The 18,377-nt window shown below is 49.9% G+C and overlaps 1 protein-coding gene across 1 annotated transcript in view; it reads left to right on the top strand.

Moving 5' to 3' along the window:
* Nucleotides 1–591: 591 nt before the first annotated feature.
* Nucleotides 592–18,377, top strand: part of LOC125433416 — a 104,706-nt gene continuing 86,920 nt past the window's right edge. Inside the window, exons 1-2 of the mRNA XM_048497921.1 lie at nt 592–1,187; nt 9,545–9,696. Of these exons, the coding sequence (XP_048353878.1) occupies nt 1,097–1,187; nt 9,545–9,696 (243 nt within the window). The 5' untranslated portion in view covers nt 592–1,096. The remainder of the gene's footprint in view (nt 1,188–9,544; nt 9,697–18,377) is intronic.

The following is an 18,377-nucleotide window of genomic DNA, read 5'->3' as shown; positions in this document are numbered from 1 at the left end:
AGAGCTCGTGTATCTAATCTGGAGGAACCAGTTTGATTCCCAGCTCTGCCGCCTGAGCTGTGGAGGCTTATCTGGGGAATTCAGATTAGCCTGTGCACTCCCACACATGCCAGCTGGGTGACCTTGGGCTAGTCACAGCTTCTCGGAGCTCTTTCAGCCCCACCCACATCACAGGGTGTTTGTTGTGAGGGGGGAAGGGCAAGGAGATTGTAAACCCCTTTGAGTCTCCTACAGGAGAGAAAGGGGATATAAATCCAAACAACAACTCCTCTTCTTCTTTTTCCTCTTCCTCTTCCTCTTCTTCTGCTTCTTCTTCCTCTTCTTGACCATTTGGAAAATGTGCAGCAACTGTGCATGCGGAAAAGGCCCCAGTATTAAATCTGTAGTTTCCTCCTGGGTTTGGATAGCTCTGCGATTGTGGCTGGGGTATCCTCCTCCTCCTCCTCCTCCTCCTCCTCCTCTCTCTCTCTGTCTGTCTCAGAGGAAGAGATCCCGCTAGAGAGGAAATCTACAAGCACCATAACTCCAGTTCTTCATCTTTCCCAGCGGCCCGGGCAGAGCTTCCATTAGTCCTCGCCGTCCAATCCGTACAGAGACTTCCGAGGAGGGGGGAGAGGGGGCGGGGGTGGGGAGAAGGCAGCAGCCGGCACAACAGCCTGGGCGCGGGGAAAGCGAGCGGTTCCGCCGGCTCTACCCCCCACCCCACCCCACCCCACGGAACCGATGCAAACCGGAGCAGGCAGGCAGAGCGAGAGGCGAGCGCCGCCGGGACGCAGCTGGACCGCCTAGCCGCTGCAAAACCCGCCCGTTCTCTTCGCACAGGCTGGCCGCGGAGCCCAGGGAGGGAGGCGCGGCGGCGACGGCTTCGCAGCCTCCGGCGTCCCGGCTCGGGAGCGGCCACCCGGCGGGCGGGCGGGCGAGCAGGCTGGAAAGTGCTGGGGAGCCCCGCGCGGGAGACGGAGCCGGCGAGCGTTCCGGGCTCGGGGCAGCCGGCCGGGCAAGCCCGCAGGAGGAGAGCATGGCTGCGGACCCGGCGGGGACGGGGCAGGCGGAGGAGGTGAAGGCGCTGGCCCGCTGAGCGAGGCGGAGGAAGAGGATGGCCGGGCGGCGCCGCGGGCGCTCCGCGATGGGCTTCCTGGCGCTCCACGAGCGGCTCCTCTTACTGCTCTGCGCAAACTTCATCCCGGGTAAGTTTCACCGGCGGCCGCTCGGGGCCGGGTCAGTTTCCCCACTCTGGCTCGTATGTATTCCCCTTCACTGGCCCGTGTCAATTTCCCCACTCTGGCTCGTGCCAATTTCCAGCTCTGTCCTGTATCTATTCCCCCTCTCTGGCCCGTGCCAATTTCCCTACTCTGAACCATGTCAATTTCCAGCGCTGGCCCTTATCTATTCCCCCTCTCTGGCCCCTGTCAATTTCCACCTCTGGCCCGTGCCAATTTCCCTACTCTGACCATGTCAATTTCCAGCTCTGGTCCTTATCATTTCCCCTCTCTGCCCCATGTCAGTTTCCACCTCTGGCCCGTGCCAATGTCTCTACTCTGAGCCAGAATAAATAAATACACCACCCGGAGCCCCTCAGGGATCGGGCGGTATAAAAATCTCAGGAATAAATAAAATAAATAAATGTCAATTTTCAGCTCTGGCTCTTATCTATTCCCCCTCTCTGGCCCCTGCCAATTTCCACCTCTGGCCCGTGCCAATTTCCCCGCTGTGCCCCATGTCAATTTCCTCACGCTGGCCCCTATCTATCCCCCCGCCCTGGCCCGTGTCAATTTCTCTGTCCCACCCACTCGCCAATCCCAGCGCCTTCCCTTCGCTCTGCAGCCATAACATTTTCCCTCCCGGAAAACCCTTTCCCTTCCTTTCCTTATTACTTATATAGCCCAGCTTCAAAAAGTGCCTTTCTGTAGAGTCTAGGAAGTCTCCCTTTCCTCAGGAGGGAACTTGGAGGTGTGTTGAGTACCCTCAAGTCCCAGCTCGGCAGGAAAGAGGCTAATATTGCCTGCCTCTCTGTAGCTACCCTGGTATTCCTTGGAGGTCTCCCATCCAATCGCTAAGCAGGGCTGACTCATATTATAATCTGAGAGATATCTAATCAAAGCAGGCGATCCCCGCCATCCAAATCCAAAGAAATCGTCGGGGCTGTTTTCCTGCCCTTTGATCCTCACAACGACCCAGTAAGGTTGGCTAGGTTGCAGAGAACAACTGGAGAAGCCAGGACTTGAAACCGGCTCTCCACAGTCCACAATACACATTAAGCTGGATCTCCCATCTTTCACTGTTATTCCTCTAGGATTACTCAGCAGTAGAGTGGTTCTCCTATTGCAATGAAATCCCATCAAAGAAAGATTGCCAACAACCTGTGGGGTGGAGTGGGGTGGGGGGTGGGAGGAGCACATGTTGACCCTTTCAACAGAATCTTAATGTGTGAAAGTGGAAAGCTCTTCAAGGCATAGAAGAGAGTAACGTCTCCCAGTACTTAACATCCCATCAAATCTCTATTAAAGGAACACATTTTATCCCTCCCAGTTGCTGGCATACTGAGAGCTCCAGGTAGTGTATACTTAACTTTATCCCCACAACAATGCTAAGAACGTAAACAGGGGTTGGTTGTTGCGGGTTGTGTGGCTGTGGTCTGGTAGATCTTGTTCCTAACATATAAGAACATAAGAACATAAGAAAGAGCCTGCTGGATCAGACCAGAGTCCATCTAGTCCAGCACTCTGCTACTCGCAGTGGCCCACCAGGTGCCTTGGGGAGCTCACATGCAGGATGTGAAAGCAATGGCCTTCTGCTGCTGCTGCTCCTGAGCATCTGGTCTGCTAAGGCATTTGCAATCTCAGATCAAGGAGGATCAAGATTGGTAGCCATAGATCATTTCACCTGCATCTGTGGCCGGCATCTTCAGAGGTGTCTCACAGAGGGAAGTGTCACTTTGCTCTGTGAAACACATCTGAAGATGCCAGCCACAGATGCAGGTGAAACTTGAGGAACAAGATCTACCAGACTACGGCCACACAGTCCAAAACCCCCACAACAACAAACTCTTCTTCGTCTTCTTCTTCTACTCCAGTGGGATTTAGAGGAACAGCAACCGTTTTGTTCCGAAACCATCAAAAATACACTGTGGCTGAGCTGAGATTTGAAGCGAGATTTCCCCAGTCCACCACATGGTACTAGCTAGGCCACAACGGCTCTTGGGATGTCTTCACAACAAACCTGTGGAGTAGGCTGGCTCGAGAGAGAAAGACTGGCAAGAGGGTCTTTTAGGATACATGGTGATGCTGCACTTTCATGATACATAATTTGCCAGTAAAATACATCACGGGGGCAGGGAGGAGAGTGTGTGACATTGCGCTAGAGAAGATTTTTTAAAAATACTTTCCTTCATTCTGCTTCCCCAGTTAGAAATTTCCAGTTGGAGAAATGACAGGGGAATAAAAACGAACGCTTTTCTTCAAACCAAGTTTGGAAGTTCAGGGTCACTCGCAGCTTGACAGAGGAGCTCAAATAATGTATTGTCGAAGGCTTTCACCGCCAGATTCAAATGGTTCTGGTGGGTTTTCCGGGCTGTGTGGCCGTGGTCTGGTGGATCTTGTTCCTAACGTTTTGCCTGCATCTGTGGCCGACATCTTCAGAGGTGTATCACAGAGGGAAGTCTGTTTCACACTGTGTCTAGTGAGAAGGGAAAGTTTAGTGTGGTAAACTAGACACAGTGTGAAACAGACGTCTCTCTGTGATACACCTCTGAAGATGCCGGCCACAGATGCAGGCGAAATGTTAGGCACAAGATCCACCAGACCATGGCCACGCAGCGTGGAAAACCCACCAGAACAAGCTCAAATAGAAGATCTTGAAGAAGAGGAGTTTTGGATTTATATCCCCCCTTTCTCTCTTGCAGGAGACTCAAAGGGGCCTACAATCTCCCTGCCCTTCCCCCCTCACAACAAACACCCCGTGAGGTAGGTGGGGCTGAGAGAGCTCCAAGAAGCTGTGACTAACCCAAGGTCACCCAGCTGGCATGTGTGGGAGTGCACAGGCTAATCTGCATCCCCCAGATTAAGTTTTCATTGGGTCCCAGCCTGTGAGTCTGCTTACTACACCCCCCTTGCTATATTTCAACCGCTGGCTCATTGACAGTTCTAGCTCAGTATCAGCTTCACGGCAACATAAATGCAAAGCCAGAGATAGGGCTGAGTGAAAGGACTCTGGTTTCCTTCAGTAGGAAATCTCTGCCGTGGTAAATTCAGGTGGGTAGCTGCGTTGAAGCGGCGCTCATTCCGTCCTAATGTTCTGGAATACAGAAAAAAAAATATCCTGGCCTTCCACGCCATCAGTCAGCTCTCATCTAGGGGGTCCGTTACAAAGAATTCACCCTTTTAAGAACATGACTGATGTCCTTCGCATAGCCAGAGGAACTGAGGGAGACTGTTTCTTCCAGCTCCCTGAGCATGTGCAGAGTACACTAGACTTGCCTCTGAATGGCCAGAACCAGCTATTGCATTCTTGGACGAGGCAGCAACGAGCCTTCCTAACAGGGAGCGGGAGGCATTGGTCAGTGTCTGTGTTGTCATCACAGTGTATGGGCTGGGAGCATGAATCTGTCCGCTGGAAAGCTTCCGCACCGGCAAGAGCTCGCTGAAACCAACGGCTGTTCAACCTCAACCATCTGCAACCCGAGGAGAAAGCGATACTGGCCTATCGTTCAGGGTTGTTGTTCAGATTTTTCTGATTCTTTGCAATCGCTGGGACGTGCGTTGGAATGGGCCCTAGGGGAAATGCCAGATTTGTGACAGCGGCGGCTAGCATCGCAGGCACGTTCAGCCCTACTGTGCCAGTGGCGAGTCGTGTTTTCGAAAGTTAAGTGCCGGGATGCTGAGAAATAGCTTGGTTTGCAGTCCTGGCTCTCTGCTCCGATTGCTGAGGCTTTTCTTCCATTCCTTTCCATTCTCGGAGCCTCTCGTCTTTTCTCTCCGCCACTCTCACAGTTAGGGTATATTGAAGAGTCACTCCTTGGCTAAAGCCGAATCTCCAGCTGCTGACATCTCTTGTGCTAACGTTGTGTGCATGAGTGTTGTGTGCGTGTGCATACAAAGCTGATCTGTGGTTGGAGCCCTTTGGAAAACTGTGGCTGAGATTCTGTGTCTGCTTCCTCTGGAGTAAAGTAGCTCTTGGTCTGATGGCTTCTCTAGTGTAAACTTGGCGGCTTGGTGAATGCACAACTCTCCACCCACTCTGTGCCTTTCCCTGTAAGCTGCAGAGACTTCAACCCTGTTTTTCTCGGCGGTTGCTGGCCGAACCAATCAGACTTCCTTGAATTGTTTTTATTTCCTCCCCCAAATAAACACGAAGCGTTCTGGAGCGTTTCCTTAACGGGCTGGGCACTGTCTCAAAATGTCCACATTTTTCAAGTCGTCGTGCAAGTCAGGCATTGATTCTCTGCTTGGTAGCAATCCAGAAGGGAGAGAATGGAGAAAGGTTGCCAACTCTGGGGTGGGAAATTCCTGGAGATTTTGGGATGGAGTTTGAGGAGGGGAGGGTGGGGAAAAGGGAGGGATCTTAGTGGGGTATAATGTCACAGGGTCCATGTTCTCCAGGGGAAATAATCTCTGTCCCCGGAGATCAGTTTTAATTCCAGGATATTTCCTGGCCCCACCCGGTGGTTGGCATCCCTAGAATGGAGCCAGGCCCATAGCCAGAAAATGCATTGGGGGAAGGGAAATGGGGGGGGGGTGAGCTCATCATTATTTACTTCCTTAGTGCTTTGTTATTTATTTACCAATTTTGTACTTGAGACACACGGTGTATACATAGTATAATATGAAGCAATGTAACTGATTAACAGGAGGAATCTAATAAGCAATGCAATACAGCTGGGATTACAAAAATGGGTAAAGTGCAAAATAAGTTCCAGACATCCTATGTCACACTCCCCCTTTTAAATTGGGACTCTTCAGCCCTGCTAACTGCTAATTCTGCACTAGCCAATTGCAAGGAGAATTCACATTTGGAAGATTTATGATGGGATTCACACCTTTTAACCTCAGTTCCTTCCTTTTTAAAACATAAATCGAAGGAACTCTAGCATCACAACACCCCACCTTCAATACCTTAAAATGGCCCATTGTTCTCTTACATAGAACTTTTTGTCTGCAACTACCATAACAATGTTGGTAGAATAATAGCTTGGGTTAATGCATATATATATTGTATCTGTTTTATGTCTCATTGCACACCGCCCAGAGCCCTTCGGGGGTTGGGCGGTCGATCAAGCATAATAATAATAATAATAATAATAATAATAATAATAATAATAATAATAATAATAATAATAATAATAATAATAATAATAATAATAATAATAATAATTTATACCCCACCTTTTTATCCAATGGGCCCCAAAGTGACTTAAAAAAATCCTTATGACAAGCCTGTGAAATTGGCTAGGCTGAGAAAGCATGACCGGTCCAAGCTACTGTGGCCCATTGGGGGTTCGAACCTGGCTCTCCCAGATCCTAATCTGGCCCTTTAACCCACCCTGCCATGCTGGTTTACCTTCGCTCCCTCTCTATCAGCCTCTTTAATCCCACCCTTCCCGGTACGTGATCCCGGAAGCGTGCTTTGCTCTCCCCTCTCTATTTTATCATTGCGACAACCTGTAAGGTTGGCTGAGGTCCCTCTGAGAGTGAGAAATCCCCAGCATTCATATCAAAATGTCAGCCAGGCCCTTTGGAGATTGTCTTGTGAACAGACGAAAACTGCCTTCTATTGAATCAGACCGTTGGTCCATGAAGGTCGGGATTCTCTACTCAGCCTGGTAGCGGCTCTCGGCAGATCTCCAGCAGAGAAAGGTCTTCCCCATCACCCAGCTTTTTAACTGGAGGTAACGGGGATGGAACCTGGGAACTACTGTGTGCCACGCCAGGGTTCTTCCACTGGCCCACGGCCCCTCCTTAGCAGCACACTCCTGCATTAAATGAACTGACATCAGTGACAAGCTAGCAGATGCCTAGCAGACGTTTGGCCACGTCCCCTGAAATTTGCCCCAACTGTTTGTCACAAGCTGTTACTGTCTTCCTTCTAAAGACCGGTCTGGAAAAGGAATCGGTTGCAAAGGTGGCTGAAGTTGTACACCTGAGTCAGCTGAGTTGACTTCACTGTGTACCGCCTCTATGATCAGATCTGTAGGAGGAGGAGGAGGAGGAGGAGGAGGAGGAGGAGGAGGAGGAGTTGCGGGCTTCCAATCTCCTTTCCCTTCCACTCCACTCAATAAACACCCTGTGAGGTGGGTGTGGCTGAGAGAGCTCCGAAGAACTGTAGCTAGCCCAAGGTCACCCAGCTGGCATGTGCTGGAGTGCACAAGCTAATCTGGTTCTCCAGATAAGCCCAGTGGTGGGATCCAAAAATTTTAGTAACAGGTTCCCATGGTGGTGGGATTCAAACAGTGGCGTAGCGCCAGTGGGGCTGGGCAGGGCACGACGGGGGCATGGTCGGGCATTCTGGGGGCGGGGCATTGATGGGCAGGGCTGTGGCAAGGACGCAGCCACTGTGCCGGTCCTTGGGCAGGAAATGAATGCATGCAGGCGCAGGCTGCCTCGCACATCGGTGCACCTCCTGCTAGACTGCTTCAAGTTTTGCGCGCTACTGCTGAGGAGCAGAGGAGGGGCGTAACTAAGGCAAAAATCACGTGGCAAAATCACCAATTTAGTAGCCCCCTCTCGGCACACACAAATAATTAGTAACCTACTCTCGGGAACCTCTGAGAACCTGCTGGATCCCACCTCTGGATAAGCCTCCACAGCTCAAGTGGCAGAGCGGGGAATCAAACCTGGTTCCGCCAGATCAGAGTGCACCTGCTCTTAACCACTGGCCTTTTAATATGGAAGGGAGGGCAGGAAGGAATAAATAAGAGCTCAGTTCTTGCGGTCCTTTCGTACATGCCCAGGGGAATGCTGCTTGTCACATTGGGGCCAGGAAGAAATTCTCCTCCAGGCCAGACTGGCCAGAGGTTTTTTGCATTCCTGAGGGCCCGAAGAAGGACTAACTGGAGGAGATGAGAGGTGGGGAGGCAGTTGAGAATTTCCTGTGTTGTGCATGGGGTTGGACTAGATGATCCCCGAGGTGCCTTCCAGCTGAGGTCCATCTAGTCCAGCTCTCTGCTACTCGCAGTGGCCCACCAGGTGCCTTTGGGAGCTCACCTGCAGGAGGTGAAAGCAATGGCCTTCTGCGGCTGTTGCTCCCGAGCACCTGGACTGTTAAGGCATTTGCAATCTCAGATCAAAGAGGATCAAGATTGGCAGCCATAAATCGACTTCTCCTCCATAAATCTGTCCAAGCCCCTTTTAAAGCTATCCAGGTGAGTGGCCATCACCACCCCCTGTGGCAGCATATTCCAAACACCAATCACACGTTGCGTGAAGAAGTGTTTCCTTTCATTAGTCCTAATTCTTCCCCCCAGCATTTTCAATGGATGCCCCCTGGTTCTAGTATTGTGAGAAAGAGAGAAAAATTTCTCTCTGTCAACATTTTCTACCCCATGCATAATTTTATAGACTTTTATAGACTTCAATCTTATAGACCCCATGCAATCTTATAGACCCTTCAATCTTATAGACCCCATTTTATAGACTTTTATAGACTTCAATCTTATAGACTTCAATCTTATAGACCCCATGCAATCTTATATACCCCCATATATACCCCCATGCATAATTTTATAGCCTTCCCTTGCGCCTGATTCGGAAACTGAAACTGGTCCAACATGCAGCGGCGCGTTTGCTCACAGGGGGCGCCTTCTGTGATCATATTCAACCTGTGCTGCGCCAGCTGCACTGGCTTCCAGTGGAATTCCGAATCATCTTCAAGGTGTGGGTTTTAACCTTTAAGGCCTTACGCGGCCTGGGACCCTCGTATCTGAGAGACCGCATTACCCCATATGCCCCTACTCGGCCTCTGCAATCAGCAGAGGCCAATTTGCTGGCGGTTCCTGGCCCCTCGATGATGCGGCTGGCCTCCACACGGGCCAGGACCTTTACGGCCCTGGCCCCAGCCTGGTGGAACACTCTTCCTCCAGCTGTCCGGGCCCTGCGGGACCTTGGTGAGTTCCGCAGGGCCTGTAAGACCGAGTTGTTCCACCGGGCCTTTGGAGTGTCCAGTCGCTGAGTGGCGCCCCCTTCCCCCTCCCCCTCTCCTTCCCCCCCTGCATCTTTTTGCACATACCATCTGATGCACTTTACCCAGAGAGGAACCTGACCCCTCCCTTTTCTTTTTACTGGGGTGATCTTAATTGAATTGGCCATAATAGGGCACCTATTATGATACAAACCGCTGTTTTTAAGTAGCTTTTAATGGATTTTAGTATTATATTGTTGTTATCGATTTAATTAATTGTATATGTGAATGTTGTTCACCGCCCAGAGCCCCCAGGGGATGGGGCGGTTTATAAATCGAAACAATAAATAAATATAAATAAATAAAATCTTATCTTTTAGTGCAAGAACAGCACACGGTATTTTTCATTTCCCGTGTGTTTTGCCTTATCCAGCCCTCAGCCACATCGAAACCCGAGCCCACGCAGAGGAGCGGCTGCTGAAGAAACTCTTCTCCGGTTACAACAAGTGGTCCCGGCCAGTGGCCAACATTTCGGATGTGGTCATTGTGCGCTTCGGATTGTCTATCGCGCAGCTCATAGATGTGGTAAGTAGAACTGCCGCACGTTAGCCGTGCATGGAGCGGCGTGGGAAGCACAGAGCATTCTGAAAGTCTGAAATCTATCTGCAGAAAAACGGATCTCACTGAGAATTTCATCTGCATCTGGTTGTCTGCAAAGTGGCAAAGTTCGAAATCAGAGTTTCGGAGTGGTTAGCACAGGCCTGGACATATTTTCTTTGGCTTTAGGATTAGAATTGAGAAACTGGTTCTGGACGGGGGAATTCTTGGAGTTTGGGGGGGTGGTAGATCAGTGGTGGGATCCAAACATTTTAGTAACAGGTTCCCATGGTGGTGGGATTGAAACAGTGGCGTAGCGCCAATGGGGCTGGGCGGGGCATGACGGGGCGTGGCCGGGCATTCCGGGGGCGGGGCATTAATAATTTCTCTGTTACTGTAAAAAAACTCTTACTGTAAAAAAAAGTTCCTAATTTCCAGCTGGTATCTTTCTGTCCATAATTTAAACTCATTATCGCAAGTCCTATCGTCTACTGCCAACAGAAACAACTACTTCTCTAATTGACTGCCTGTCAAATACTTAATACTTTCAAATACTTAATTTTGTTTCTGGAAATCAAAAGAAGGATGCTTTCCTTAAACAAGGAACTTTCCCATATTTCTAAAACATGTTTTTAAAACAGCCCAACTGGGATAATTATCCCGTTTTCTACCTTCGCTAACCAGCCACATAGGAAACAACGGGACTTTTATGATTTTTGGACCTAATGGAATTTCTAATGGAAAAGCAGACCCAATTAGTAACCCCCTCTCGGCACACACAAATAATTAGTAACCCACTCTCGGGAACTGGTGAGAACCTACTGGATCCCACCTCTGCCTCAGGACAAGAAGTCTTGCCCCGACACGCTGCCACTCTTGGTGCACTGCAAATAGGAAGTGTGTTGGGACCAGATTTCTTGCCCCAATGCACTTCCTGTCCCACCGCATGCCACAGCGCCAGTGGGGAATTGACCATTCAGTACTTTTGCACTGCTAGCCATTAGGTTCAAAGGGTTGGTGTCCCGATCTCTTGTGGCATCCTCCCGTTGTTTGTTTGTACATTGTTATCCCACTTGGAGGTTGGGAACCTTGCCCTGCCCCAGTGGCATAGTGTCTATGGGGTGGGGGGGGGCGTGACGGCCCAGGAGGAGCAGCAGTGGAGGCATGGTCAGACCGTCGAGGGTGTCTGGTGGGGGTGTTCCAGGGCATGGCAGGGGCGGGCAACGCTGCGGCAGGGGCGAAGGCGCATGCTTGCTTCAGGTGCAGTTTCCCCTTGCTCCATCTCTGCCCTGCCCCCAAATTTCACCAAGACCCCCTTCAAAATCATATGTGCAGATATTACAAAATAAAAGGCTGCTTGTAGCACATAGATTTGCACCCCTCTCTGAAAATGTGACCACCTAAGGGCACTTCTTTGGAAATCATAGAATCATAAAGTTGGAAGAGACCCCAAGGGCCATCAAGTCCAACCCCCTGCGATGTAGGAACACTCAATCAAAGCATTCCTGTCAGATGGCCATCTAGGAGCAGCAGTGGCGTAGGAGGTTATGAGCTTGTGTATCTAATCTGGAGGAACCGGGTTTGATTCCCCGCTCTGCCGCCTGAGCTGTGGAGGCTTATCTGGGGAATTCAGATTAACCTGTGCACTCCCACACACACCAGCTGGGTGACCTTGGGCTAGTCACAGCTTCTCGGAGCTCTCTCGGCCCCACCTACCTCACAGGGTGTTTGTTGTGAGGGGGGAAGGACAAGGAGATTGTCAGCCCCTTTGAGTCTCCTGCAGGAGAGAAAGGGGGGATATAAATCCAAACTCTTCTTCTTCTTCTAGCCTCTCTTTAAAAACCTCCAAAGATGGAGACTCCACCACACTCCGAGGCAGTGCATTCCACTATCTAACAGCTCTTACTGTCAGGAAGTTCTTCCTAATGTTTCGGTGGAATCTCTTTCCCTTCACCTTGAACCCATGACTCCTGGTCCTAATCTCTGGAACAGCAGAGAACAAGCTTGCTCCCTCACCAACATGACGTCCCTTCAAATGACATCCCTTCAAATGTAAACATGGCTATCATGGCACCTCTTCACCTTTTCTTCTCTGAAAAGCAGATTCTCAAACCAAAGCACAGCTGGCCCAAGTGTCCACAAAATGTTATTGGCTCAGCTTGATGCTGGACCTATTTTATAGGTCATAAAGTTAGAATTTAATTTTTTTTAGTGGTACAGGAAGACTGCAACCAAGCAGGGACGTATCTCCAAAAAAATGGTGCCCAGGGCTAGCAGTGAAATTGTGTTCCCCTGCCCCCGGCTTCCCAGATAGGACAACCAAAAGAGATGCGGCGGGGGGGGGGGGCGCGACAGGGGCATCAGCGAGGCATCAGCATCAGGCTGGGGTGGCTGATGGAGGCAGACATGAACCACAAGGTCTGGGGGGGGGCAAAGGGGCAATTTTCCACCCCCACTATGACGACTGAGGCTGAGATTAAGCTTGGGAGAGCCTCTCTTATCTCACCTCAATCTCGGGTTCTTTTCCCTCCTATTAAACTCCAGACCAGCTGATTGTTCAAGGATTTATTGTAAAAGTTCAAAACAAAGAAATAAAACATAAATGCAGTGAGAGATTGCTCAACTGGTTACATTACTTTTGGTTCTTTGTCCCCATTCCGGGAACCCATGGCCCAGAGATGCTTCTCTGACCACGTCTCAAGATGGAATTAAAAAACCTTTGTTTTCCCCCTCTCAGGAAAACTCTGTTCAGGCCACGAGGTAACTTAGGCCTTTGAAGTTTCATCCTGGCACCTTTGTATGGCTTCCTGTCCTCCCTCCAGGAGATCAAAAGGCAAAGATGCTTTTCACAGTCATGTGTGATTTTGCTAGTTTTACAGTACTATTCCATCACACCCACCTATTAAGTTGCCCAGGGGCATTTGCCCTCATATATCCCCGTTGGTGGTATGCCCCTGCAACCAAGAAATCAGAAGGAGATTGAGTCTGGGAAGGGCAGCCGTGAAGAACCCAGAAAAGATTCTGAACTGTAAGGCTGTGTCACTGGCAACCAAGATCAAGTTAGTTCGTGTCCTAGTATTCCCTTTCTCTGTGTATGGGTGTGAAAGCTGGACAATGAAGCAAGCTGACAGGAAGGAAGGAAGGAGATGCCTTTGAAACGTGGTGTTGGAAGGGAGCGTGACGGATACCATGGACTGCCCTCCAAAAAAACAAATAAGTAGGTTGTAGATCTAATCAAGCCTGGACTTCCCTTGGACGCTCAAATGACTAAGCTGAGGCTGCGCCCTAACCGGGCCACAAGGAGCGCAAGGCAACCGGCTTCTGTCCTCGCTGCTATTCTCAGGCTGCACAATCATCCTCTATGGCCCCTTCCGCACATGCGGAATAATGCACTTTCAATCTACTTTCAGCGCACTTCGCAGCTGTGTGGAATAGGAAAATCCACTTGCAAACAATTGGGAAAGTGGATTGAGAGTGCATTGTTCCGCATGTGTGGAAGGGGACCACGGGAAGCTTCTCTTGGCACCAGTGATGAAGGGATGCGGAACAGGGGCATGAACTGTCCACGTACCCCCTCCTGCCCCCACCCCACCCCACTCTGCTCCGCCCCCACCACACACCCACCTTGTGACTGCAAAGGCGGTGCGCGGGGCAAACTGCCCCAGGTATTCCCATTGCATGTACACCTCTGTCTCTGTTTGGCACAAGATTGCACACCGTTTGGAGCAGACGTTAAATGGACTGAGAAGCCTTGCAACGAAAACGAAACTCAAACTGGCGGTTCAAACGTCCATCCTTGTGCTTATAAATCAATGTGTGTTTTGTCAAATAATTGAGAACAACCTTTGTTTGAGGCATTTGGGGGTACATTTTGGGGAGCAGCAGTGGCGTAGTGGCTAAGAGCAGGTGCACTCTGATCTGGAGGAACCGGGTTTGATTCCCAGCTCTGCCGCTTGAGTTGTGAAGGCTTACCTGGGGAATTCAGGTTAGCCTGTACACTCCCACGCACCCCAGCCAGGTGACCTTGGGCTAGTCACGGCTTTTCGGAGCTCTCTCAGCCCCACCCACCTCGCAGGGTGTTTGTGGTGTGGGGAAGGGCAAGGAGATTGTAGGCCCCTTTGAGTCTCCTGCAGGAGAGAAGGGGGGGATATAAATCCAAACTCTTCTTCTCTTCTTCTATTTTGTAGGGGAATGATCCAATTAATAGATTCTCTCCCTTTTCTGGTGGACCAAAGACCAACAACCAAGGTAACCAGACAGTCCTGGAACCCATGGCCTATGAAGAGAGATTTAGGGAGCTGGGGATGTTTAGTTTGGTGAAGAGAAGGTGAAGTGGTGACATGATTTCCATGTTTAAATATTTGAAGGGATGCCATGTTGAAGAGGGAGCAAGTTTGTTTCCTGGTGCTCCAGAGACTAAGACCAGGAGTAATGGGTTCAAGGTGCAAGAAAAGAGATTCCACCTAAACATCAGGAAAAACTTCTTGACAGTAAGGGCTGTTCGACAGTGGAATTAACTGACTCAGGGTGTGGTGGAGTCTCCTTCTTTGGACGTTTTTAAAGAGAGGCTGGATGGCCATCTGTCAGGAGTGCTTGGATTGTGTGTTCCTATATTGCAGGGGGGTTGGACTGGATGGCCCTTGAGGTCTCTTCCAACTTCATGATTCTATGATTTTGTGGGAGAATAATCCAATTAATAGATTCTCCCCAGTGGTGGGATCAAAACATTTTAGCAACAGGTTCCCATGGTGGTGGGATTCAAACTGTGGCGTAGCGCCAATGGGGCTGGGCGGGACATGACGGGGGCGTGGCCGGGCATTCCGGGGGCGGGGCATTCCTGGGCGGGGCTGTGGCAAGGACGCAGCCGCTGCGCCAGTCCTTGGGCGGGAAACGAATGCACGCAGGCGCAGGCTGCCACGCACGCCGGTGCACCTCCTGCTAGACTGCTTCAAGTTCTGCGCGCTACTGCTGAGAGGAGGGGCGTCACTAAGGCAAAAAATCATGTGGCAAAATCACCAATTAGTAACCCCCTCTCGGCACACACAAATAATTAGTAACTTATTCTCGGGAACCTGTGAGAACCTGCTGGATCCCATCTCTGATTCTCCCCCTTTTCCGGTGGACCAAAGACCAGCAACCAAGGTAACCACACAACTTGGTGGCTTCCTAGATGCTGGTCTGCCTAGCCTCCTACAAAGGGACATCTGCGACCTGGCTTTTGTTGATTTCCCCACCAGCAGGGAAAGCCTCTTAAGAGTTAAAGTGCTCCTTCCAGCTGAGCGCTCATTTGATCTTTGCCAGACTGCTCCGTCATGTATTATGTATAGGACCTTGAGTAACCGAAAAGCTAGTTGGGAGTAGACTCAAGAGTTGGAGGCACGAAAAATAATGTTGTTATACTCTCTGCCCGAAGGAAGACAAGCAGAACCGGTTCCAGTATACACAGGGACCACAATGTGTTGTGCAGTTCATCGCTCTTGAGGATATTGATTTCTGGTGGGCTTGAGTGTATGTTGGACGGTTACCAGTCTTTTAAATCTATAAAGGGAATGCTATAGTAAATGTCAGAATATCGATGTTTGGCAATACTCATTAAGATTTTAGCAGGCCAATGGGAAATGTCAGGAAATGCTAAGAATATTCTGACGCTTACCACGTGCTTTCTGGTAATAGTGCCGATCTGCCCCCGTTTTCTAGTGAAAGATTAGATTTACCGTTGCATGGCTGGAAATTTCTAAAAGACGTAATCTAGGATACACAAAGCTGAGAGGTGGGTATTGTTAGATTGGGGCCTTTGGTTGGAAAAGCAGGTGGTTGTGGTGACTGGGAGTTCCTTTGTGGGGTTTCTTGGGGGGGGGGAAGTAACATCTAGGATAGACTACTGCAATGAGTTTTACATAGGGCTGCCCTTGAAGAGTACTTAAAATCAATTTGCTGTTCAGTGATGTGAACAGAATTCTAACTGGAGTGAGCCAAGGGACCCACCTGTTTTCTACCTGTATTAGCTCCCACTTCGCTTCTTGACCCAATTCAAGGTGCTGGCATTGTGCTTAGAATCCTCTACATCTTGGGGCCATCATACCTTAAGGAATGCCTATTCCCATTATTAGCTGTGAGGGAGTGGGGTATCCAGACTTTTCAGCTCCAAAAAAACCTTTTCTAATCACAAACTAACTTTTAGTGTTGACCCTGGAGCAGCAGAGCTGGGAAAGAGTTGGGCCTCCATTCTGAATTGGAGCTCACCAGTGAAATAAGTAGGGATGAAAGATATATAGCCCTATACCATCATAGGGCAAAGATGATGGTATAGGGCTATACACAGAGGTGGGATCCAGCAGGTTCTCACAGGTTCCCAAGAGTAGGTTACTAATTATTTGTGTGTGCCGAGAGGGGGTTAGTAGTTGGTGATTTTGCCCCGTGATTTTTGCCTTTGTTACGCCCCTCTTTTCAGCAGTAGCGCGCAGAACTTGAAGCAGTCTAGCAGGAGGTGCACCGGCGTGCGTGGCAGCCTGCGCCTGCGTGCATTCGTTTCCCGCCCAAGGACTGGCGCAGCGGCTGCGTCCTTGCCACAGCCCCGTCCAGGAATGCCCCACCCCCGGAATGCCTGGTCACACCCCTGTCATGCCCCGCCCAGCCCATTGGCGCTATGCCACAGTTTGAATCCCACCACCATGGGAACCTGTTACTAAAAGTTTTGGATCCCACCAGTGTATAGGGCTATACATCATAGGGCTATACAAAAATAGCCCTATACCAGGGGTGTCAAACTCACGGCCCTCCAGATGTTCATGAACTACAGTTCCCATCAGTCCCTCCCAACATGAGCATTGACTATACTGGCAAGGGGTGATGGGAATTGTAGTTCATGAACATGTGGAGGGCAGCGAGTTTGACACCTGTGCCCTATACCATCAGATTTCTGTAGCTAAGCAGGGTCAGCACTTGGAAGGAAGGCCACCAGGGAAGGCTTTGCAGAGGAAGAAGAAGAGAAAAGGTTGGATTTATGCCCCACCTTTCTCTCCTGTAAGGAGACTCAAGGCAGCTTACAAACTCCTTTCCCTTCCAAGTGTTTGGGGCTGAAAGAGATCCAAAGAACTATGATTAACCCAAGGTCACCCAGCAGGGAACAAATCCAGTTCACCAGATAAGAGTCTGCCGGTCGTGTGGAGGAGGGGGGGAAATCAAGCCCGGTTCCCCAGATTAGAGTCCACCACTCTTCATCACTATACCACGTTTGCTCTGGCAAACCATCTCTGCTTTTCACTTGCCTCGAAAGCCCCTTGCTGGGATAACAATAAGTTGGCTGTTATTTGATGGCACTTCACAAACAAGGAAATCAGTAGGCCTTCCACTAAAGAGACTTCCTCACCAAAGTGACTTAAGCACTCTTTAAGAAGAGTTTGGATCTATACCCCACCTTACTCTCATGTAAGGCGGCTCAAGGTGGTTTACTAGCTCCCTTCCCTTCCTCTCCCCACAACGGACACCTTGTAGGTGGGGCTGAGAGAGTTCTGAGAGAACTGTGACTAGCCCAAGGTCACCCAGACGGAATGTAGGAGTGCGGAAGCACATCTGGTTCCCCAGATAAGCCTCTCTGCCACTCAGGTGGAGGAGTGGGGAATCAAACCTGGTCCTCCAGATTAGAATCCACCTGCTCTTAACCACTACACCACGCCACCCTGGCTTAAGTACTAGTAAACGACAGGACAGATTCTTCAGTGTTGATGTTAAAATTGCTCATGGTGGATCTCCACCCAACACTTTCTGGATGATGGAATTTGAATTGGGAGGATTTTGAAACAGCACGCTGGGGATTGTGGCTTTATCATTAATGACAGTCATTGAAGACAATGAGTTATTATGCTGACTATTCCCAGGTAGGTTGACCTGAGGGTCACCGCCCAGTTGATGCGGGCAGAGCTGCTAGTGATAAATGCAACTGTACGTCCTGCTGATCAATTTGTCATACAATTTATAATTGACCTTCCCAAGTGTGTGCGCATCTACAAGCAGACAGTGATTCGCTGGTTGACAGGCAGATTAGACTTTCCAAATAATAGCTTCAGAACAGCCTTTGAAAGCTGCCAAAACCACGGCGGCAACTTGATAATAGCTTTCCCTGCTCTTGACCTGCCGCTCTGCAGCAAACCAGATAATTGTAGGCTGCACCTTGTTATTTGAGCTTGTTCCCTCGGATGATGGGGAGAGGGGTTCTTGCATCTGGCGGCTCTGTCTGGAACTCTTAATTGGGAGCGTGTGGATACGTGTAGGTTTATTGTTGCTAGCCTCCGAGAGGAACCTGGCGTTCTCCTAGAACCGTGGGGGCGAACCTTTGGCACTCCAGATGTTGTGGACTACAGTTCCCATCAGCCCTTGCCAGCATGGCCAATTGGCCATGCTGGCAGGGGCTGAACAAGAACTATAGTCCATGTATCTGAGTATAAAATATCTAATTACTCCTTGTTTGTGTAACCTCTAACTGTGGGTTCTGTGGGGCAGAGCTTGGAATGAGTTTGCAACAACAAATTTTAAAAACCAAATGGTTTACTTTCTTCACATATAACATGAACATTTAACATCACACTTCAAGGTCCTGTTCAGGTTGCATTTTCAAAGTCCTTAATTTACAGTCTACTGATGCTGCCAAGTCCAATTCTTCTTTGCAAGTG

Source organism: Sphaerodactylus townsendi, linkage group LG05, assembly GCF_021028975.2.
Source record: "Sphaerodactylus townsendi isolate TG3544 linkage group LG05, MPM_Stown_v2.3, whole genome shotgun sequence".
Taxonomy (NCBI): domain Eukaryota; kingdom Metazoa; phylum Chordata; class Lepidosauria; order Squamata; family Sphaerodactylidae; genus Sphaerodactylus; species Sphaerodactylus townsendi.
This window is presented reverse-complemented; position numbering and strand designations above follow the sequence as displayed.